Below are 23,441 nucleotides of genomic sequence, written 5' to 3' on the forward strand. Positions count from 1 at the left end.
ACTGCCCCCAGTTTAGCATGTAACATCTGCTGATCACTGCTCTGACCCTGTCAGAGAAGGCAGGGGTTTCAGCAATTTCTTTTAAAATATTTAAATAGTAACTGTGGGGCCATATTTTCAGAATAGCTCAGCTCCTGTTTAGGCAACTAATAAGGGCCACATTTTCAAGAGTGCTGAGCCTTGAAGCTTCATCTATGATGCTTATAGCCAGATTTTCAGAAGTGAGCAGTGGACAACATGCTGAGCTATTTTGCAAACCTGGCCACTTATTTTGCTGTCTAAACGGGAGCTGAGCTCTTTAAAAAGCTAGTGTTTAGTGCTGGGGTGTTGGCTCTGGAGTCTGTCTTTACTCAGATCAGGGACAGCACAAGCAGCAGCAGTGCAGGCTTCACTCCCACCCACATGGTAGGCTTGAGCTGGATTAAGGCAAACCTGGGCCCCAGGCAAAGTAACAATTAGGGTCACCTCACCACTACACAGGGCTCCCTTCCAAACCTAACTTGCTCTGGCTGCTCCTCTTTAAGAAGGGACTTCCTCATTCCCTATAGGGTCGTGAGGGACTGGCATTCCCACAGAGCCCATTTCTTGGTGAGTGTGGGGGAAGGCCTTCAACCTCACAAATCCCTATGCTCTGGGAAAAAACTCTTTCACCCCCATGCAAGGACTACTGCTTACATGGTGGAGTAGCTATCTAAAGTTTTTCTGTTTGACTGTGGAAAGCCCTCACAGAACTGTCTGGATGGTGGAGGGCCCCTCTCCTCATATTGCCTGAAGGAGGCCTGCTTCCCCACCTCCCCACCCCAAACCCATCCTTCTTGTCCCACAAAAAGATCAGGTGGTGGCAAAGTGGTACCAAGCTGCCTCCTTGCCATTCTTCCCCCAAGGTACTTGCCATGTGTGGGAGACTTTTACTGGGAGCAGGGCAGTCAGGATTCCTCCTCTTCTCCCCTTTTGGAATGGCAGCTTCCAGTGGAGGGACTTCACTTAAACGGAAGGAGTTCCATTCTCCTGGATTCAAAATGTGAAAGGCTTGTTAGGAAGGCATAAAACTAGGGAGGAAAGGGAAAGTTACAGCTTTATGCTGGAGGTGGAGGATAGTTAACACCTCACAGAATCAGGTCCTTAAGGAAGAAGGGGAATGATTTACAAATAACGCAGACATTTTTCAATATCTGTCCAACAAGAAAAATAAAGGGAGTTTGGCCAGTGAGGAAGCAAAGACAACCTTGTAAAATAGCTGTTTATAAAGCACACATTAGAACACTTGGATCATTTTAACACAACACAAATACCCTCTCCCGCTAATATGTTTCCTAGGGTGTCAAGGTAACTAGCTAAGAACTTAAACCACTGAGAATTATTTTTCAGTTATCAATGAGAAGTGCAGAGGTGACTTGACAAATAGAATAATGCACCTTGAACCAACAACCCACATTTATATCTAACTCCCCACAATAATAAGGAACTAGCTATAAGCTGAGTCCCGACAAAGAGTGGGAGTACTGCAGATGGGGTGAGTCCTTCATGCCAGTTCCACCGGGCCCAGACAATCTGTCTGCCAGTTAGAAAGGGATTTGATCTCCCTCAAACATAGAGGACTGTAGCATGGTGCCTGCAGGATAAGGCACTGGCTTTCAATGATGCACACTTCTAAGTGCCTAAGTCACTTAGGTGCTTTTGAAAGTTTTACCCTTGGAGCTAAATATATTGCTGGCATATATCGAAGCTCTGTCCATTTATTTAGTTCACATAGACAAACAAGAAAATCTTGTACCAGCAACATTTACATAAACTTGGTAAATGTTTGATATGGTCAGAGTGCAAAAGCACCTTGTTGGATTGGCCTGAATTACCCCCACAGGATAGAAATACCTCCCACTGGACCCCCTGGGAAGAGAATTCATCATCATCTCCTGTTCCTGATGTCTTTCTCCTAGGGTGGGATTTTTATTAAGCATCTTTGCCTTCCAGTGGGACTTGTTCTCCTACGTCCTTTGAAAATCCTACCCCAAAAGATTTTTCCAAACTTCCCTTCACTCAATTTAAAAATGGTCTTTATTATATAATCAGTACCTGACCCTGTACTGCATAAAAGAGTTTGTTGTTGAGCAATGTTTGCTCATACTACACTCTTACATAATTCAGTGATTTGAGAGACTGTGTCAAAATAATTTGTGCCCTAGCATTTTTACTTCTCTGGAGCCACAGAAATATTGACAAGGTAGACACAATGGAAGGAAATATTTAAAAGCCTAACTTGAAACATACTAATGGTTTCGTGGTCAGGAACAAAGTAAGTATTCTCAGGAAACTAACTAGATTTTCTTGCCTGACAAATACAGAGAAATGTTAATAGGCAGAGAGATTATGCATTTTAGAGACCATCTTAATTGCATGATCTCAAAAGCAAAGGCAAACCCAACCTAGATCTATTTCTTACCAACATGGAGTCAGTTGCTGTATAACATTCAAGGTAGTCTGAGGAATGAGTTTATATTCATGCAACATTCTACATAGTCTAAGGAATGGGTTACCTAGGGAGGTGGTGGACTCTTAGAGGTTTTTAAGGCCCAGCTTGACAAAGCCCTGGCTGGGATGATTTAGTTGGGGTTGGTCCTGCTTTGAGCAGAGGGTTAGACTAGATGACCTCCTGAGATCTCTTCCAACCCTAATCTTCTATGAGATGTGAGTGTGAGACTGCAAGAATGTAGTTTTGTAGGATTTAATAAATCTAGTGAACATAGAACAGCCTCAAAGCCACCTTAAATTAAGGTGCAACATATTTCAATTCCTCTGAAAGAGATATATGCTCTCAGAATCCACTGATTTGCTCCATCACAGCTTATCTTTCAGATCTTGCTCTTATTTAAAATTTGGTGGTAGATTATACTCTCCAGGCAAGAGGGTTTCTGAGCCAACACCCAGGAATTAGTCAGTGGCTAACCATACTGCATCGATATAAGGGCTAGGGAGGTGCACTATAGGGATCCCATGGTGCCAACTGGCAGAGGATTTTACAGGGATCTGCTGGGTTGGATATCTGTATAATATTTCACCAAAGGGTGGCATGCAATGTCTTTCCAGGAGCCGATAGCCCACTGGTCATCCTAATCATTGCAGTGGATAATAATAAAGTTTTGTGTCTATACTAAAAGATATATGTTCTTAACGGCTTGCCGTCAAAGCAAGTCACCAGAAAGTGACATGCCTCAGCAATGTTCCTTTTAGGCAGGAGGTAACAGATCGTTATCTCTGGTCATTTGTGTACTGTACAAATATTTGCATACGAGTTACAGGTGAAATAAAAGATTTTGAAATCTACGAGAAAAGAAATCTACAGGCAGACAAACAGCAGGGGGTTGTTGTTTATTCAGAAAGGCAAAAAAGGCAAAGAAACACAGGATCCTTCACCTAGGCACAGACAAAGCCTTCTCAGGCTAAGGGCAGGGAGTAAGGAGGTGCTCACAAGCTTGAGTACCCCTGAGAAGCATCATATTAAGTCTTCACCACACATTTCAACCTGATAATGGCCAGCCTCCCCACTACCCCATTAATCACCTTTGTCTACTTCCATTATTATGCCTATTTCCATAATGCCCCCTATTCATGGAAAACCCTCCCACACTCCCAGTGCATCATGCTCCTCTCATTCTCATCATCCAACTCAAGTAGATCCTGGAATTTGGGGAGGAGCGGGCAGCTGCACTTTCTTGCACATGCAAGGAGGTAGGCAAAAGGATTCTGTCTGACCTGAGGTCTGAAGAGCTGGGATTTAGAGAAAACATATAGAAAGGAGTGAAGGTGAAAAGAGATGTGATACACGCTATAAATCTATTTTAATTGTTAAAAACTAGGGCTGTCGATTAATTGCAGTTAATTCATGTGATTAACTAAAAAAATCGCAATTAATTGTAGTTTTAATAGCACTGTTAAACAATATCAATTGAAATTTATTAAATATTTTTGGATTTTTTCTACATTTTCAAATATTTGATTTAAATTTACAAACACAAAAATACAAAATGTACAGTGCTCACTTTAGAGCCTACAAGTCCACTCAGTCCTACTTCTTGTCCAGCCAAACAGGTGACATTGTAAACAAGAAGCAGGCAGCATTATCTCCTGCGAATGTAAACAAACTTGTTTGAGTGATTGGCTGAACAAGAGGTTAGACTGAGTGGACTTGTAGGCTCTAAAGTTTTACATTGTTTTGTTTTGAGTGCAGTTACAAATGTAGTAACAAAGTAAGTTCAACTTCCATGATAAAGAGATTGTACCATAGTACTTGAATTAGATAAAAAATTGTATTTCAATTAGTTTCTTTTTTACAGTGCAAATATTTGTAATAAAAAATATAAAGTGAGCACTGTACATTTTGTATTCTGTGTTGTAATTGAAATCAATACATTTGAAACTGTAGAAAACATCCAGAAATATTTAAATAAATAGAATTCTATTAACAGAGTGATTAATCATGCCATTGTGGTTCTTTTTTTAATCATGCGATTAATTGCGATTAATTTTTCTAATTGCTTGACAGACCTCTTAAAAACCATCGTTATAGTAAGTCAGGTACTGATTTCTGTTCTTGCAAATTTAGTCTTTTCCTCCCTTAGTTATAACTATGCTAGTCATTAGGAACTGCATTGGAATAAAATGAGGGCAGAATCTGACCCAGGAAATCTACAGTCAAAATGTATCCCAGTAAATAAATAAATAAATAATAAAAAAAAAAAGCTAAGAGTGGCAGAACTAACATGGCTAACAAGGGAAGCAAGAAGCAGAGTCAGAAAGATATAGAATCAAATTGGGACACTGGAAATATAAAAACAAAACAAGCATTAAAAAGGGAAAAAACTAATTTCACAAATCGAAGGAACTGGTCTCATCAGTAATAGATACAATAAAAGCTCATTCACTCTGAGCACCTGCTGAGGGCTATTTGTGTGTCTTCTAGATTTGCTGTGAATTTGGTCCTCAGACAAAGTATTTGTGCATAGTATTTCTCCAGGTACACAGAAAGATCACCTTGATTACATATGTACATAGGCAGTGTGATAGAGCATTGCGGATAAAAATAACTTTTGACTATATTACATATCTATGACAGCCATTTCTTACCTGTATCATTCTCTTTAGCTTTCACCTTTCAGTCTTAAATACATTTTCTCGTTGCTTCAGTGCATGTGCACTATAAAAATATTAGTGCTCATGAAAAGGTGCCACACTATTTTATTTGAATCAGCAGCCAAAGGTGAAATCTCTGTTCTAATAAAATTCCTTTGCATTTTTAAAAATTATATCTTCTTTCTTCCTTTTGATCTCTGAAACTACTCAGGAAAACAAGTCTCTCACTTGTCTGGTGTGAGGATAAAATTTAACTTTTTTTTTAAATTGGATTTTAACTAAAGTTTGCTGAGCAGCCAGTAGCAGCCATTTCATGGGTGCTTCCTTGGAGAATAAGCCACAATTGGTGAGGGCGGGGGGAATCACAGAGATTATCTGCACTGGAATTTTTTTCTTGTTGCTTACAGGCTCAGTCCTGCTCCTGTTTAAGTCAATGGGAATTTGGCCATATATTTCAATGGGATTGGACTTCATTATGGAACAACTTGTATGATCTACTAAGACAACTCCTATATTTCTAAATTTAAAACTGATAACAGAAGATACATTTTTACACAATGTTCTTTTGGAACCTAGTACCACAGGATGTTCTTCTGGCAAAGACCTTATTAGGTTTTTTTTAAAAAAAAGATTGGATGAACAAGAATATCTAGTTATACGAAGTAGGATAAAAACTTAAGGGATGTCAACTCATTAACTAATGTTATTGTCTTTTTGTAACTGCCCATTATAGAAGTTTTTACCCCTTCTCAAACATCTGGCAGTGGCTGTTGGTGGAGGCAAGATACTGGTGTCTGTCTATATTATATAAACAGTATACATATATAAACACACACACACACGATATAGTAAACATATAAAAACTGACCTCTACAACCCCTTTCCAACCTGAAAAGGCACTCCATTGGTTTGCTATAACAACATGGAAGAAAAGAGAAGCAAACTTGCCAAATCCTTTCCATTATATCACATTTTCTGACCCTTAATCTCTAGGGTTACTATCCCCAACTCACCTGCCTCTTGGGGAAAGGCAGATAACCAGAGCTGCTGCATGTACTGAAGGACAACCTGGTTCCTCAGTACAGTGAGTAAACTCTGCCTCTCCTTTCACTGGATTGAGTGCTTTGGTTTGTGGCGAGCTGGTTGAGGAGCAACTGATCCTACACCCTATTCCTAGTGCTTGGAGTGTAGGGGATTGAGCGTACTAGTGCTGCCACAAGCAAGGAAGAAAGGTACCAAGAGCCTGATAGGATCCACTGCATGAAAAACAAACAATGAGAAGATATTATGCTCTGTTGGTCATCCACTATTGGTGGGAGGAATTCCTTGCCACTAAAGAACAAGAAAACAGTTTAACTCAAGAGTCAAAATTCTGGGCTCCCAGCTGTTATGGAAAAGCAAGACTCGCCAGATCTGCAGGCTGTTTCTTGAAGGGCAGTCAGAGAAAGTGGACACATTTTTACAGAGTATTCCTGGAAATGGGATGTGTGCGCGTGCGGGGGGTTCATGCACTAAATTATCACCATGAAAACACAGTGACTAAATTCAGTCTTGCTTGAAAATAGAGTATATGGGACTAAACCGTCAATTAGACAAAGGTCATCTAGCATCACTCTTTATAGGAGGGCTTGATCTCAAAACCATGACCTTTTCCCTAAATCCATCCATTAACAGAAGGAATATAAGAACGGCCATATTGGGTCAGACCAAAGGTCTATCTAGCCAGTATCCTGTTTTCTGGCATTGGCCACTGCCAGGTGCCCCCAAGGGAATGAACAGAACAGGTAATCATCAAGTGATCCAGCCCCTGTTGCCCATACCCAGCTTCTGGCAAAACCGAGGCTAGGGACACCATTCCTTTTCTAGTCTCCTTCTCTGGCCTGCCACAGGACCATGTTGGAGAAGATGCTATTAGAAGGTAAGTATTCCATTTGCAGAGAGTTGCACATTTGGCTCTTCCTCCCCATTATTGTTTATACCACGGTAGTATTAGAATCCAATCCATTTCCTTGGATAGAACTAGATACATTCATGGAGGATAGGTCTCCAATGGCTATTAGCCACGATGGGCAGGGATGGTGTCACAAGCCAACAACTCAGGCTCAACCTGGCTAAAAACAGAGCTCTTACTTGTCCCCACAAGCCTTTCCCATGACCTCCTTTCTTGATCACTGCCACTCAGGCCTGTAACCTGGGTGTTATCGTCTATTACGACTTCTTTAGGTCTTCACATCCAGGCTATGTCTAAGTATTGCAGACTTTTTCTGCACAACAGCTCTAAGATACAGCCTTTCCTATCCATCAACAGAGCTAGAATTCTTGTCCAGGTTCTTCTCAATCTCACATGTTGGCTACTGCAACATCTTTCTCACTGACCTTGACAAATGCAATCTTGTTCCACTGATAGGCATTCAGAATGCTGCTGTAAAGATATTTTTCCTAGTCCATCACTTTGACCATGTCACCCCCCTCTCTTTGCATCCCTTCACTGACTCCCTCTTCTCTATCACTTCAAACATAAGCTACTCTTGTTCTTTCAAGGCCTTATTCCCAGTCTATCTATTCTCTCAGTCACAGTATTGAAAAGTTGACCCCTACTTCCGATCAGCCCACGTCAGCCTCCATCGCCCATTTGTTCAATTCTCCAGCACACATCTCTGTGCTTTCTCCCATGCAGCTCAAACATCCACAAAACAAATTCCTCCTGAAAAAAAACCTCTACTTTGCTGTGAGACCTACAAAAACAAAACAAAACAAAACAAAAAATACCCCAACCTTGAGAGGCTGAGACCATTGCCTCTTATGTTGACCAATACGGTCTGTTTCCTTGTAATCTGTCTGCATCCACCTGTTAGCTATTGGTTTATATTTAGACTGTAAGCTCTTCGGGGCAGGACCTGACTTGCCCCTCCGTGTTTTTACAGTACCTAGACACAATTGGATCCTGGTCCATAACAGGGACTCCTAGGTGGCACCATCATCAGTACTCCTTCCCCTTACCCCATCTTCTGAAGTTGGGTCAAGCATCTGCCATCTTAATCTGCCCAAAAGCAGCAGTAAGGTCCACCTGCTTACCATCTTCTTTGATGCTATCAATCCATTGCTTCCTCCGCTTTACTCAGGATCTCTCTGTCCTACCATCCTCTCCTGCCATGCTATCTTCATTATGTCTTCTACATTCATGCTCCATGTGTGTTCAACTCAGCCAAGTTAACAGGACAATACTGATCAGGGAAGAAATCAATATATGGGAAAGGAAATTGGTATATGATGAATTTGTGGTAAATGCTACTAGTAACACAATTCTTAGCATTAGGAAAGGTTCCACAGTTGATTAAGTATACACATATTTTAAACTGATACTGTCCGAACTGAATTTAAAGACATGCAGGAGAGAGATCCAAATGTCAGACTAAGTGTCAAAAGTGTTTGGTGTAATTAGAAACCTAGGATCTGTGACATTACCTCCTACTCATGACATGTTATTTAAGCAAAACATGCGGCATCTCAAAATCCTTATGTTTCATTTCCACTGTCATTACCCATGTTTGACCCAGATAAGCATGTATTTGATCAAACAGCTGCTGTCCACGCCATATGTCACCTAGAAGACATTTACGAGGAATGACTGAAAGTACCTCTGCTGATGGTGTATCAAGACACCCAAACATGGAAAGTCATGCAAATTGCCTGTTGTTCTCAGAGAGGGTCTCAGTGGATCTGTAAGTGTACTGTGTTTGAGGTAACAACCCTACTTTGTGGCCTGGTGGAAGGGTACCAACAGAACCTAGTGAAAGTCAACACGACATCCAGTGCAACTAACTAAATTGAAATCTCCTATGGTGCTGGTGACCTACAATGGAGAGGCACAATATTGTGTAGTAACTAATCATAAAGATTTTTATTATACTCAAATTAAGTGTGTGTGGTCACAACTCCAAACTTGTTTTAAGCCCAAAGTACATATGATTATTGGACATACGACAATCTCTCCTATATCTGGATTTCAAAACAAGACTTACTACTGATTCAGATCCTCAAGATCTACTCAGAAAAGTACCCCAATCCTTCATGCAGATACACCATCATTAGATTTACAGCTTAAACAGAAAGGGGGGAAAAAATCACATTTAATTGAAATTAGTAATACCACAGATCAAACAGAATAAATGCTGAATAAGTTATTTGATGGAACAGATGAAGTATTGACCACCCTTGTAGGGATGGAAATTGGTTAGAAGGGGTGGATTGTTGTCCACACTATCCTCACTAGGGCATTATTTATGCCTTATGTTACATGGGAGGAAAGATTAGGACATTAAGTCAAGAAATGCCTAGGAACAAGCCACATTCAGTCCAACCTATTTCCATTCCCCTTCTAGCCACAGTTAGTTCACCAGCAGCATCCACAGCCACTGTAGAGTGTATTTATGAAGAAATGCATTACATAAACTCACATCAAGTACCAGAACCTCCATATGCTTTGTACGTCATTAACAGCCCATAGAAACAGTATGTCAACCGCCCAAGCTTCAGTACAAAGAAACAGCCAGCCCCTAATAAGTATAGGACACTTACGTATAACAAGTAAGTTTTAAGTTATGTTTATACTGAATTATAGTGTTTGCTGTGTATTAGTGTGTGAGATGGGGTTATTTTTCCATAATATTCACCCCATCAAAGGTGTGTGTGGGGGGACTTGAAGAATTATTTCACTTAATAATTTGAGAGGATTTATTGTTGTGATTAATCACATATTGATTATACTCAATGTGTTAGCTATATAAGCAAAGTAAGGATATAATGCAAGGCATACAGGCTGAGGGCTGTAATATTTCAGCTCACCCATACTAGGCCTAAGCACTAGACACACAAGTAGGTGACCCAGGAATAATCCTGTACCAGTCAAGTTACAAGATTACTTTAAAGAATGTGGAAATGGGTAATTCTGAGATCCAGAAAGGACACGCTAGAAAAAACTAGGTCAGACCAGAAAAGGAGAGTGAGACTGGTCATGGAAGAATAGGGTTATTGGAGAGAGAAATAAAGATTGTCAACACTACTTAATTATTGGATCAGAAACGATTGACTGAGCAGAAAGAATTATTAGTAACCTATTTTGTAACTCTTGTTCTTCAAGATGTGTTGCATATGGTCATTCCACTTCTGGGGTAAGAGCTCCCAGTGCACTAGCTTTGGAGATTTTTTCCCTTAGCAGTACCTGTTGGGGTAGTGTATATGTCCTCTGATGCCTCGTGCTGCTGAACAAACTGATATAAAGGAGAAGGAAAGTGGGTCATGAATGGGCACATATAGAAGAATAACAGTTACAGAACAGATCAGTAACTGTTTTTAATTTGAGTGATTGCACATGCCAATTTAATTTCAGGTGACTCATAAGTAGTTCAATTAGGAAGTAGAATTGGAGTTTCCCTGAATAATGATACAGGCCAAATCTGGAATGGTCTGTATTCTGTTGAAAGATGGTAGGAGGAGATGCAAAAGTATGTATTGATGGCCAAGTTGCAGATCTACAAATGTTCTCCATAGGTATTTGAGCTAAAAAAGCTGTAGAAGCTGCTTGTGATGTTATTGAGTCTGCTTGGTGGAGATACATTGGTTATGTTGTAGCACAAATGCATGAAGGAGGAACTCCATGACAAGATTCTTTAAGGTGACACTGGAAGACCCTTCATCCTGTCCGCGACTGCAATGAACAGTTGAGAGGATGACCTAAATGGCTTAGTCCAGTCCAAATAAAAAGCTAACACTTTCTTGACATCCAGCATATGGAGTTTCTTCTCATTCTTATGAGCATGAAGTTTAGGAAAGAAAGCTGGTAAGTATATGGCCTGATTGATATGGAAAAGAAAAAACATTTTGGTGAGAAATTTTGGATGAGAGCATATCTTGTCTTGTAAATGACTTCATATGGGGGAGGTTGGAGGGGTATGGGGTGTCCAGATACCAGGGATCTCAATTTTCTTATTATCTTTGCAGAGGTAATTGCCACCAGCAAAGCTACCTTCATTGAAAGATGGAGCAAGAAGCAGGTAGCCAGTGGTTCATATTAGCCAATTAGCTTTGTTAAGGCCGGGTTTAAGTCCCAAGGGGATATAATCAGCTTAGACCCTTCAAGAACCTGAATGACACGGGACTGGAGAAAAGTGAGTGATTTCACCCTCCGATTGATAAAGTGGACATAGCTGCTAGGTGAACCCTGCTGGAACTAACAGAAAGATCATGTTATTTTGGCTACAACAAATAGTCCAGAACATGCTGTATAGAAGCTAAGAGGCGAAACACCTTTTTGCTGAGTTCGTAAAGAGAATTGTTTCCATTTCAACAGGTAAGTGCATCTAGTAGAAGGTTTTCTGCTATTCATGAGGATGCTTTGCATATCCTCTGAACAGACCTCCTCCTGAGACATTAACCATGGAGCATCCAGGCTGGAAGATGAAGAACAACTGGGTTGAGAGGAAGAAGGTGACCATGGTCCTCTGAAATCAGGTCTGGTTTTGGTAATGTCAATAGAGATCTAGTTGAGAGGCTCAGCAGAGAGGAAAACCAATGCTGACAAGGTCATGCTGGTGCTAGGAGGATCATGCAAGCGTGATGCTGCTTGACTTTTAACACCGATCTGGGAATGAGTGGAACCAGAGGGTAAGCATACATGAGTTTGTCTCTCCAGGGCAACAGGAAAGCATCCATTAAGACCCTGGACTGTGACCTGCTCTTGAACAAAATTGCTGACACCTTCTGTTGTGAAAAGTAACAAACAATTCTGTGTACGGATGGGGAACTCCCTACCAGCACCAGACTTAAAAAATGAGTCTCTATGTGGCTGGAGAGACTACTCATGACGACTGGTGAAAAATCTGCTCAAGTAGTTTGTAAGACTATTCTGGACCCCCAGAAGGTGGGAGGCTGAGATGAGTCACGTTGGGGATGCAAAACTCCCAAAGCAGCATCTTGGCACAGACGACCTGATCTGGCCCCTCCGTCTGTTGCTGCCACGTTGTCCATAGGAACTATTAAATTCCCTCCCTTGATATGGGGGAGGAAAGCATGACAAGCTAGATGAATGGCTCTCAACTGTTTCACATTTATTGGGAGAGCTAAATCTTAGCCAGTCCAGAGACCTTGAGTTTGTAGATTCTCCAGGTGGGATAATGAACCAAGGACGGAAGTGTCTGTAATCCGAGTCAATGAGGGTTGTGGGGGAACGAAGGGAACTCCCACACGTTAGTTGGTCCATCCACCAGTTCAAAGAGGCTAAGACTCCTGTGATCACTGGAACCAATATGTCCATTGGTTCGCAAATCTAGGAATAAATACACTGAGCTTAATGAACTCTGCAACTTCTTCAGCTGAAGCTTGGCATGCTGAACCACATATGTACATGAGGCCATGTACTCCAAAAGTCTGTCAGTTCTTTACAGATGTGGTTGGATGAGCCTTTAGGTGAGATGGCCAACAGCCTGGAATCTGGTCTATGGAAAGGAAAGCCCTGGCCACCATAGAACCCATGACTGTTCCTATAAACCATTTTCTGAACAAGGGAGAACATTGCTGATCAATGGGGAAAAGTCAATCCCAATTGTATGAAGATGGACTGACTTCTGGGCCATACTGAATTCTGCCTGGTACCCAGACCAACCTCTCACCAACCAGTTGTCAAGGTATGGAAACGCTTGTACTCCTGTTTTCCTTAGGAATGCAGCCACCACTGCCAGAATCAGGAAGTAATGTGAATAAAATCCTTTTTCTCGGTGGAGAGGATCCTCCTCTATAGCTCCCAAATGTAGAAGAGACTGGACCTCCAGGAGGAGGGCAGCCTCATGAGAATGGTCCCTGGAAAGGGAGAAGGGAGGAACTGAAATAAACTGAAGGGTGCATTCCAGTTCCAAACTGCTTAGACTACACGGATCAGTGGAAATATGGCCCCAAGCGTATCAGTGGAATGAACAGTTGAAAAAAACATGCATACTGGTAAAACAGCCCTCAACATGGCAATCAAACCAACTGGCATTTCTGGTCTGCCTAGAAACACTGATAAATGAAAATTGAGAAGGGGTAGGTCTCCTCCTATGAAGGCCTTCACCTTCCTCATAGACTGATCAGGCTGCCTGGGTGTAAAGGAGTGATACCACTGATATGTCTGAGGGCACAATGGTTTATTTTTAGGGAGAGGAGTACAAATCCCTAATAACTTCAATTAGAGTCTTAACGAATTAGATTCTAGTCAGTCTATTGAGAAAAGAGGGACAGACCTTCAAAAGATCCTTAACAGTCTGTTGGAGCTCAAGCAGCAGACCCAATGATTGAAACCACGAACACCAATGCATCATAATGGCAAACACCATGGCTGTGGCTACTGAATCCACCCTATCCAATGCTGCTTGGAGAGAGATTCTAGCAGCCAGCTTACCTTCCTCCAAAAGAGCTTGAAACTTCTGCCTCACCTCCTCTAGCAGTTTGTCCATGACATTATTCCACAGGGAGAAATCATACTTTGACAGCAAAGTGCTTGCTGGTTCAAGATATGAAAATGCAGGCCAGCACTAGACTAAACCTTTCTACTGAAAAGGTCAAGACTTTTTGCTTTTTTTGATTTGGGGGTTGATGCGGGCTGACCCAAGCTTTCCCTCTTTTTCACTGTCAACAAAACCAACAAGCCAGGGGAGGAAGAGTATAAAAATGTTCATGACATGAGAAGGAATGTGGTACCTCCATTTGGCTCCGTTGGCAGCAGAGATGAAGGGTCTGCCATAGTACATTTGTGGGCTTCAGTGTGGCCTTATTTACAGACAAATGGGAAGGTACGGCCTACGCCAGTTTGTCCACCTATCTATAGGAGAAATCTTGTACTAAGTTCACTTGACAGTCCAAAGAGGAAGCCAGGTCCTGCTAGGTCGTGTAGTCATCTTGCAAAGGAGAGAGCACCCTAGACGTCAACACCTCATATGGTGATGAGGTGGAGGCTTCCACTGGTAGTTGAGGAGGAGTCTTGAACTCCTTTCACAGGAGGCTTTGGCAATCAAGTTTGGCCTTGCACAGTATCGAAATTGGTAATGGGAGCAACTTTTTGAGTCTCTTCTCAAGAGCTATGGCAATGTCTGCTTGGGGATCTGAAGGGAGGAAGAACCAATGAGGACCTGAGATGGGAGGAAACCCCCAGCAGTTCCAATAATGCCACTAGTAGGCCATGGGGCCCCAACTCCTACCAACTCATTATTCTGAGTCTCTGGACCAGTGTGAACCCTCTGATTCTTACCATAAGTGCAGTCCTCAATAAAAGTGAATGATTCCTTCTATCCAATAATGAGGGGCACAGGAGCCTACTTCTGATTCCAAGAAAGAGCCCAAGTCTCCTGAAAACAGAAGCACCCACTTGGTAGTGAGGTCTGGCACTGAGTCTCCAGAGACTTAGGCACTGTGAAGAGCATGCCTGGCTTGCCTCTTGACAGTGGCAGGCGAAACATTGGGTTGACTGAAGCAGGCCATGGTACCAGTGGATGCAGCACACTTGCAGGCTGCATATCCACTGGCCCCGAGTGACTCCTGCACCGCTGGGGAATCTGAAACTAAAAGGCACAAGAAATCCTGCATCACAGTGTAAGCCTCCAGTATTCTTGGCATAAAGAGGGTCCCCTGATGCTGCTTTTGTTGCATCAGAAGGGTTGGTACCAAGGGTCGTGGAAGTGGTTGGCCTCAATGACACCAACCTTGGAGCAGGAGTCCATGACCCTGCCTGTGGTTATTGGCACCAGGAAGTGCCTCCTCTCTGAGGAGACACTTCCCTGTCTGCTTACTGGAGACCTCAACCTTTTGGAGGATGAGTCCTCTTCAAAACACCCTGATGATATTTCTTTCTTGGCACGGGGGAAGGAAAGAGGCTCCAGGATTCAGTAATATCTGGAGGAACACTCCTTACTCAAATCGACGTGCTTAGTATTGACACCAAACAGGAACGTTCTGAAGTTGGACGAAGGGCAGCCTCCATGAGAAAGTGATGAAGCCTTGTCTCTATCTTTCTTGATTCAGGGCTTAAAGTTCCTGGAGATCTGACACCTGTCCCAGATGTAACCACACTGAGGCACTTTAAACATGAGAATGGCTGTCACTTACCAGCATGGATTTCCTGCAGCTGGTGCAAGCAATGCTTAAAGCCCAGAGACTGAGGCATTTCCCCAGTAGTGGGCATCACGAGTGGAAACACACATTTATTAACTATACTATGAAAACTAGAACACACTACAAAAATGAGAACCAACTATACACAAAAAAAACAATTTTCCTGAAGGGGATGGTGGGGGAAAATTGCAGAAGCTAAAATGCTTTGACTACCAACCACTGCCGGTAAGAAGGGATTGAGGGAGGTAGGGGAGTGGCTCCACTCCTTATACCATTGCAGAGCAGCTTGAGGCAGCAAAGGGGGCGTGTGCTGCCCTAATGGGTACCACTAAGGGAAAAATCTCTCACACTGGTGCAGTGGGTGTGCACACACCTGAAGTGAAGTGAAATGAACTGGACTTGTGCAATCACTCAAAGAGCCTGTGGATTAAGTCCCAGTTGCAATAAGGATTTAACACTCATTGATGAAAATAATCAATATGAATTTCCCAGAATTAGCACTAAGATTAGCAGTTTGAACAAGCATAAACTTTGCCTGGGAGTTCTGATTTGGTTAGCACAGTAGTAAACAAAACACAATAATAATTACAACTCTAAGGAAGTTGTTTTATTTTCAGGGTGCTCTACCGGAATTAATTTAGGAGCAGGCATGGGTCAAAAATATTCACTTGCATTCATGCAAATGGTGGACTTGTAACTGGAAACTAGATAAGTGAAACAGTTGTGCTACAGAGAGACTCAAGCAATCAACCTTATATTTAGGTCGGCGTGATAGATGATGAAAGAGAAAATGTGGTATGTGAAAGGAACAAATTACATCTACATGTGAACTCTTTCTACATTTAGAAACTTTGTCATGCATAGAAAATAGAAACCTCTTATAAAAATTGTGCAATCTTCAGAGCTGGTAGATGAACGTGATGCCATATTTAAAAGAAAATTAAATATAAGTAAAAGGTTTATTTGACAGCAACTATTCATCTTTAGCATTTCCTTCAGATGTCTCAACATTCCAGAAAAGACAAAAAACCACTTAATGATATATTTCCAGCCGTTTAGACAGATGTGTAGAGGTACAGTTGTCTGCTCAGAGTGCTAATGATACTATTTGTATTCCCAGTAACAGTGAGCTTGATAGCTACCCTTAAATTATGTTGCATTAAAAGCATTGTAACAGATTGTAAATAAAATCTATATTTTCAATGGCCAATGTCCCAATTCCCAATCAAATCCTACTCCCACATTTTCTGTCTAATTGTTCTCCTTGAGAACAACTGACCATTGTACTTCACTCCTCCCCTAACAAATCTCTATATGCAAACGTATAGACTTTAATAGACTCAATACTGTTCATTTCTTGTTTGTATGTGTAGGTCTGACATGTTTTGTACTAATGCTTGATAGGAAGACTGTACCTCAGTTATTCAAACAGTTTCAGAACCACTTTCCAATGTCATTGATACAGTCAGGGTTTTTTAAAACAAATATTAAAATACTAATTTACATCAGAACATGGAGTGAAGATTTTACTTGGTTCATATGTATTTTAGGGCCAGTTTTTGCTGCACCTTATTCATGCTGCATAGTAACTTGCTCCTCAAGTAGTCTTGCTAAAATCAACAGCATATGGATTGGTCAATGAGAATAAGGGCTGCAAAATCTGGAGCTAATGATTTGTACCCTAGTACCTTTGGCACAACTGCATTTAATACTTGCACTTGAGAACTGAAGAATGACTAATTTCAAAATGAGTTTTCAACACCTGTACTGCACGCAGGTTCCCCAAAGCTCAAATCTGCAGGATCATACCCAAAGCTGGATATATATCTGTTACCTCTTGAGAATAAAGTCAATGTATAGGTTGTAAAATTTTGCTTCATTTTCTCAGGTTGCTGTCTGTGAATGAAGCGAGCAAGCGATGTCTACTTTGCAATCAATTCAATTTTTCTCGTTTAGATGTGTTTGTACTCCATAGATGAGGGTTTTTTAAAAAATAAACAAAAAATAAAAAGTAGATCTTTGGTTTATCTTTAAAAAGTACCTCAAAACATAACAAAAATTCATTTTAATTTTGATACATATTAAAACATCTTAGTCAGTTCTGCCTGACAGCATAACATGACAGAAATGCACAAGACTTTAAACATGCTTTAAAATGACATTCAGCAAAGTATTTAAAATTTAATAAATAGCATACAGTCACACACAAATACATTTTTCATACTGAATCATTAAGCCTACTCAAAACAGACTGGCAAAGAATAAATAAGACAGTAGTTGACAATTTTTTTTTGTTTTTGTTTTTAAAAGATGTAGATTCCTGCTATCACACTAGTTGCCACACTTACTTGCTTATCACAAAATTGGTAATTATAAACAATTATTTTCACTGATCTGTTTTGCTCCAACTTGTAATATTACCAAAAAAAAAAAAATTAAATGGATATACCGAAGGGGCTTTTTTTTTTTTTTGAACAACCAGTCTGAAACCAAGTAAACCAATTTTTTTTTTTAAATACAATGAATAAATAGGGATTTAGTAAAGGAAATTCAATTGTAACAAAATGCAACTCCCCAAGAAAAGAGCCATGGAAATATATAGCAATTTCAGTATTAGAGAATAAAGTGATAGTGCTTGTGCACTAAGCTCATTAGAGACCTCAATATGATTTTAGTGCAAATCCCTTGAATCCAAATAAGTTTTATACCTATATTACTAGGGAAAGATCTATTACCAGTTGGAACATATCCTGTTTAGTATTTGTACCTATAGCAGACATTTTTAAGAATGCATATTGTAACATCTTCAGCTATTTGATTTTTTGTCCTCAAACTGAGATAACGAATGACCTGGGATTTTATAGCCTACTTAGTTGTACCATATTGGATTGCAATTTATTAAATGTTGGATTCCAATGTTATAAAGACTATAAAAGGGCTTTTGCCATCAGTTTATCTAATTATACCTAAATTTCATACATCACTGCATTTTGAACTTTTGAAAGACAAGTGTTATGGTGAAAGTCTCTCCCTTTGAAAAAGTTCACATGATGTAATTCAAGAATATTTAGACAAAATGTTATATAAACCTCAAAAGGAAAAATACACATTTTTACATTAACAATCCTTACCAGCATTTAGTATATTAAGTTACAAGTATGTTGGCAATAATACAATGGATTCAATTTCCAAAGGAAAAATTCTATACAAATTAACCTGTTAATATGGGGTAAACAAACAGGCAGTCAATAAGTCTTGAGTAGCCATGTTTCTATTGTGAACTACAGTACCAGGAAAAACTTATTTGAAACTAACTGGATGAACACTGGTTACTTAAAGAGTAATTCATTTATACTGGATAGATTTATTCTGAGTCATTAAAACGTTCACTTTAGTAGTCCAGAGTTACCCAGTATAAGAAATGTTTATTCAACCACACAGGCAAAAACATGTTACTCACATGATTTTGCCCTGGACTTTTTAAAACTAGAATCTAGTTTTCTTAACTACAAAGTACAAAACAATGACTGATATTGCTCCAACTTGCATACAATTTCCCCTATTCAATCCGTACCTAACAAAGTAACAATGCCTCATCATCACTAGTTTCATTTTTCAGTGCTGCTTCTAAGCAAGTGTCAGGTATCTGGGCAGTGTGTACAATACCGCAGCGCTCACATGGGCCATCTCGTTTACATGACCTTACTCCGTGATGCATTGCACTGTAAGGCTGCCTAAGCCCTTGTCCTTGATCTGAGGAGAGATCAAGCAGGGGTCTTGAACAGTCATTAATATCAAAGTCTGATGCTACATCAGAAACTGGAATTAACATTTCAACATCGTCATCTTCATCTCTTCCACTAACACTATTATCAAGCTGTCTCAAAGGACTTTGGTTCTGATTTACTGAGCTTGATCTCCCTAAAGTAAAGCGTACCCAACGTAATCCTTGAGTCATACGACTTAGTGCACTAGTGAGCTGGTGGCGTGCTGGACTTGCACTTGGGGGTTCTACACTTGTCATTTCTCTTCCATTATCTGTATTACTGCCACTGGTATTCTGAGCTGAGGAACTTCCACATGCTCCTACTGTTGCTTCTATTGCTGTTGCAGGTGGAATTTTTTGAGGCAAAGTGGCAGCAACACCACCCACTGCTCCTGCTGTGTCTCTTCTTTCATTTTCTGTGTCTGTGTCATCAGATTCAACTGAAAATAGACTTCTGTGAGTATTATTTCTTTCAGCTTCTCTACTAGTACTCTGACTGGCAACAACATCATCTCCATCAGCTGAGACTACTGCCAGTGATCCAGAATGACGGGACCTTGCAAAATTAAAAATTCGATTCCAAATGTTACTTGACCGGCCAGCAATCGGAAGTCTGATTGAGGTAAATCCAAGCTGAGATCGCACCGCTAGTCTCAGGTTTTCCAAAACTGAAGCCTGAAAAAAAAGACACACAAATTAGTCACTGAGAGCTGATAGTGTGCCAGAAAAGGAGGATGATACAGCTCCTGCCCAAAAGGAGCACACAACATAAATGAGAGATGTTAGCATACAGGCTCATTTGTCAGCCTGAGATAGAATTTTGGGTTTGACTTTTTGGTACTTTTATATCTTATACTAATATGTATGAAGAACAATGAACAAAGACACTACGTGTTGCATTTCCCACAACCAGGTGGGGCTTTTCGTACAGTGGACAGAATTAAGGGATAGAGCAGTTAAAATGTTATTGGGCATGGTGGGAATGCAATATATGAGCACACACTTGACAACTGCCTCAACTCCTTATCTCAAAGGCAACCAGTCAGGAGGGGGTTAAACACTAAAAGACCAGAGAAATACCTGCCCCTGACCAGAGCACAACCTCACTCCTCACACCTCCCATGGGGTACAAAAGGGGTGGGATGAAGAACACCACTCACAACCCTCCAGAACAGAACATGACCATAAGTTATAAGGGGTGTGACTAGGGGCATGCATTGCAGGTACAGTAACTCCTCACTTAAAGTTGGATAACTGCTCTTTACACCAACCCAACAGCAGGTGTGCGAGTTAATGGGGTAAAATTATGTAGCGGGACTACGCGGGGATGTCCATTGTCTCCTTTACTTTTTGCACCAGCCATGGAGCTTTTTGCAGATGATAAAGAACAATAAATCTATCACAGGAATAAAACTTGAATGAATACAGCAGAAAATAGCTTTATAGGCAGATTATGTATTCTACCAAAAACAAATATTTCCCTAAAATTAATATCTAAAGAAGTCCAGGACTTTGGGAAAGTCTGGATTTAAAAGTAAATTATGCCAAATCTGAAATGCTAGCTATATGTTTGCCCGACTCTGAAAAGTCATTCCTCCAGAAAGCATTTGGGTACAAATGGGCAACAAACTCTATAAAGATACCTAGGAATCCAAATGTCAAACTATCTAGAAGAGCTCTATGATTTAAATGTCAAAGCACTACTTCAGCATATCAAAAATGATCTGGAGTACCAGGGATAGTACACAATTTCTTGATTGGCAAGAATAGCCACAGTTAAAATGAACATTTTGCCAAGGATATCTTTCTTGTTTCAAAATCTTCCTGCCCGGCTAATCGTGAGTGAACAGGTACTCATACCCTTTGAATGGCAAAAAATATTTCCTCTCCATCTCTAACTGTGGGTGGTAGAGAGACGGGTGCTTGCCACAATGCTTTAGTAGCATTGTGGATGGCCTTAATGAGGTGCCAAGTCACCCTCAAGGGATCTTTAAGCACCAAAATGTCGACTCAGGGTTCGGACTCCTTCAACACCTCCTTTACCTGCATGCCCAAATTTTCAGCCACTCTTCTGATTAACTCCCGGTGGGCTCTCTTGTCCATGACCGGCAACATGGTAGATATGCCCGCCACCACTTCATCCGGGAAGGATGAGGAAGATGCCCATGGGGGCTCTGGGCTTTCCTGACCCTCTGGCTCGCAGGGATCCCCTTGCGCTGAAACACCCTGCATGGCGCTGCGGTCTCGGTGCCTGCCTGTGTGCCAATCTCCTATCCCCAGAGAGGTTCCCGGGCTACAGATGTTGAAGATGGAGGGGCCAGTGCCTCTAAAAGCACTGACAAGGATCTGGCCCCTGGCCCCAGTGGTAGGCCCACTGGGTCCAGAAGGGCCACTGAGCCAGTGCCTGACACTGTGGTGGCCATGACATCATAGGCAATGGCTGCCCCTCCTCTTGTCTGGAGCGGTGCCAGCTTCACCTAGAGGCGAATGACTCCACCTCTGAGTCCCATGAGGACTCCATCTGGAGCGGTGCTGAAGTGAGGGTGAGCAGTGCCGCATCATTGCTGGCTTGCCCCTGGAGGGCACGGTACCTCTTTGCAATGCTGATGCTGGTGGTGGTGCCAGAGCCTGCACAGGGGATTGTGCCGCCATTGCTATGAGGTCCCTACCCGCCTCAAAAGGTGTCCAGTGTGGAGAGAAGGTCAAAGTCGTCCTCCTGAGGCACCTGCACTGAGAAGTCCACTAGAACCAGACTCGACAGACTTCCCAGTGAGGCCAGAGTCGATGGTGTCAGCTGAGTCGGAGCTAAACGAGGGTGTCCTGGCACGTGACGCACCCCGCTGGTGCTTCCTCATTTCACTGCTATAGTAGGAGAGCAATCTCTGTTGGTCTTCTTCCTTTTGTGCGGCACCAGTGAATGGAGGCACTCGCACTGGAGGTCATCTTTGGTGCCAGGGAGTGGCAATGCTGTGGATCCCTGGAGTCATAGTCCTTGGTGCCATGGCTTCTCTTACCAAGGCCAGTGTACTCGTCATTGAAGTGCTAGACACATGGTCAGATGCCACCTGTGGTGCCTAGGGACGAAGGGCTGACTCCATGTGGAGCAATTTTAGCCTAAAGTCCCTCTCCTTTTTAGTTCTTTGGTGGAAGCCTCTACAGATCTTGCACTTCTCAGTCTGACTGGCTTCCCGCTAACACTTTAAACAGGTGTCCTGTGGGTCCTCCCTTTGGCATAGGCTTCAGACAGGACCCACATGGCTTGAACCCTTGGAGCTGTGGTTGAAACTCCCAACTGAAACTTAACTAACAAAGAACTACCTCAAATTAACTATGTTTTTAACTATTTACAGAAACACTAGAAAGTGTCTCCACTAGGGAATCGCTTGCCATAGCAAGAGCTGATCCACCGACCGTCACTGGTGGTAAGAAAGAACTGAAGAGATGGTGGGTCAGCAGGGACCTATATACATTGCCATGAAGGCGTGACTCCTGAGGGCTTCACAGCCAATCTGACGGGTACCACTAGGAAAAAAAACCTTTCGACGACTGTGCACGCGGCATGGGCACACCTATTTGGACTCGACATGAGCAAGCACTCGAATAACCATCATAATTCTGACTTTTCCCAATCTCTGAGTGATTGACTTTTCAACCTTAATGTTCTTTGTATGCAATATATACACAACATCCACCACTGCACCTACCAGTTGTAACTTTTACTATTGCGAGATATTGGCATTCCTTTAAAAAAATTCCTTTAAAAAAAAATTAACTTCTTTGCAAAATGATTCAGTTGTGCGTCGTCACCATCTCTTATGATGGAGAGTTGTCCAATATTTAAAAGTAATTCTGGTACAAAAATATTAATGTGGCTGAAGAAAGTGATAAACCTCAAAACCCATAACATGCTAGTTAGAAAGCAAAGTTTGTAAAAATTTAAATTGGATGGCCTGCTACTTGGGGATAATCAGAAACACCTTACCTGGTTTGGTGAACAAACAGGAAAATCTTCAACTGGTGGAATTAAGCCTTGAGCAATTAACTGTCCATAAGATGGAGGAGCTTCTCTTCTTAACAACTCAGCCTCAACCCTTGACAACTGTGTTTCAAATGATCTTTCAAGAAGAAGAAAAAGTTATATAGTACATAAACAGATAGCATGTGTTCATAGATAGGGGTTAGACCAAGGGTGGGCAAACTTTTTTGGCCTGAGGGCCACATCTGGATGGGGAAACTGCATGCAGGGCCATGAATGTAGGGCTGGGGTAGGGGTGCAGGAGGGAATGTGGCATGTGGGAGTAGCAGGGCAGGCTCCAGGGTTTTTGCCGCCCCAAGCGGCCGGGGGGGGGGGGGGAAAGAGGGGGAAGAGAAGAGGGGAGAGAGGCCACGATCGTGATCAGTTGCAGCTCCA

General features: G+C 41.7%; 2 protein-coding genes across 3 annotated transcripts in view; both read right to left on the reverse strand.

The window, feature by feature from the left end:
• The window catches only part of DPYS (dihydropyrimidinase), a 59,017-nt gene extending 58,009 nt beyond the window's left edge, over window positions 1-1,008 (reverse strand). The window contains exon 1 of the mRNA XM_039527006.1: window positions 893-1,008. Within this exon, the coding sequence (XP_039382940.1) occupies window positions 893-895 (3 nt within the window). The 5' untranslated portion in view covers window positions 896-1,008. The remainder of the gene's footprint in view (window positions 1-892) is intronic.
• Window positions 1,009-17,313: 16,305 nt separating this feature from the next.
• Window positions 17,314-23,441, reverse strand: part of LRP12 (LDL receptor related protein 12) — an 86,339-nt gene continuing 80,211 nt past the window's right edge. For both annotated transcript variants that reach the window (XM_039526924.1, XM_039526925.1), the window contains 2 exons: window positions 23,013-23,145; window positions 17,314-19,705 (listed from right to left, as the gene is read on the reverse strand). In XM_039526924.1, coding sequence (XP_039382858.1) covers window positions 18,839-19,705; window positions 23,013-23,145 — 1,000 coding nt within the window. In that variant the 3' untranslated portion in view covers window positions 17,314-18,838. The remainder of the gene's footprint in view (window positions 19,706-23,012; window positions 23,146-23,441) is intronic.

Source organism: Mauremys reevesii, linkage group 2 (assembly GCF_016161935.1).
Source record: "Mauremys reevesii isolate NIE-2019 linkage group 2, ASM1616193v1, whole genome shotgun sequence".
Taxonomy (NCBI): Eukaryota; Metazoa; Chordata; order Testudines; family Geoemydidae; genus Mauremys; species Mauremys reevesii.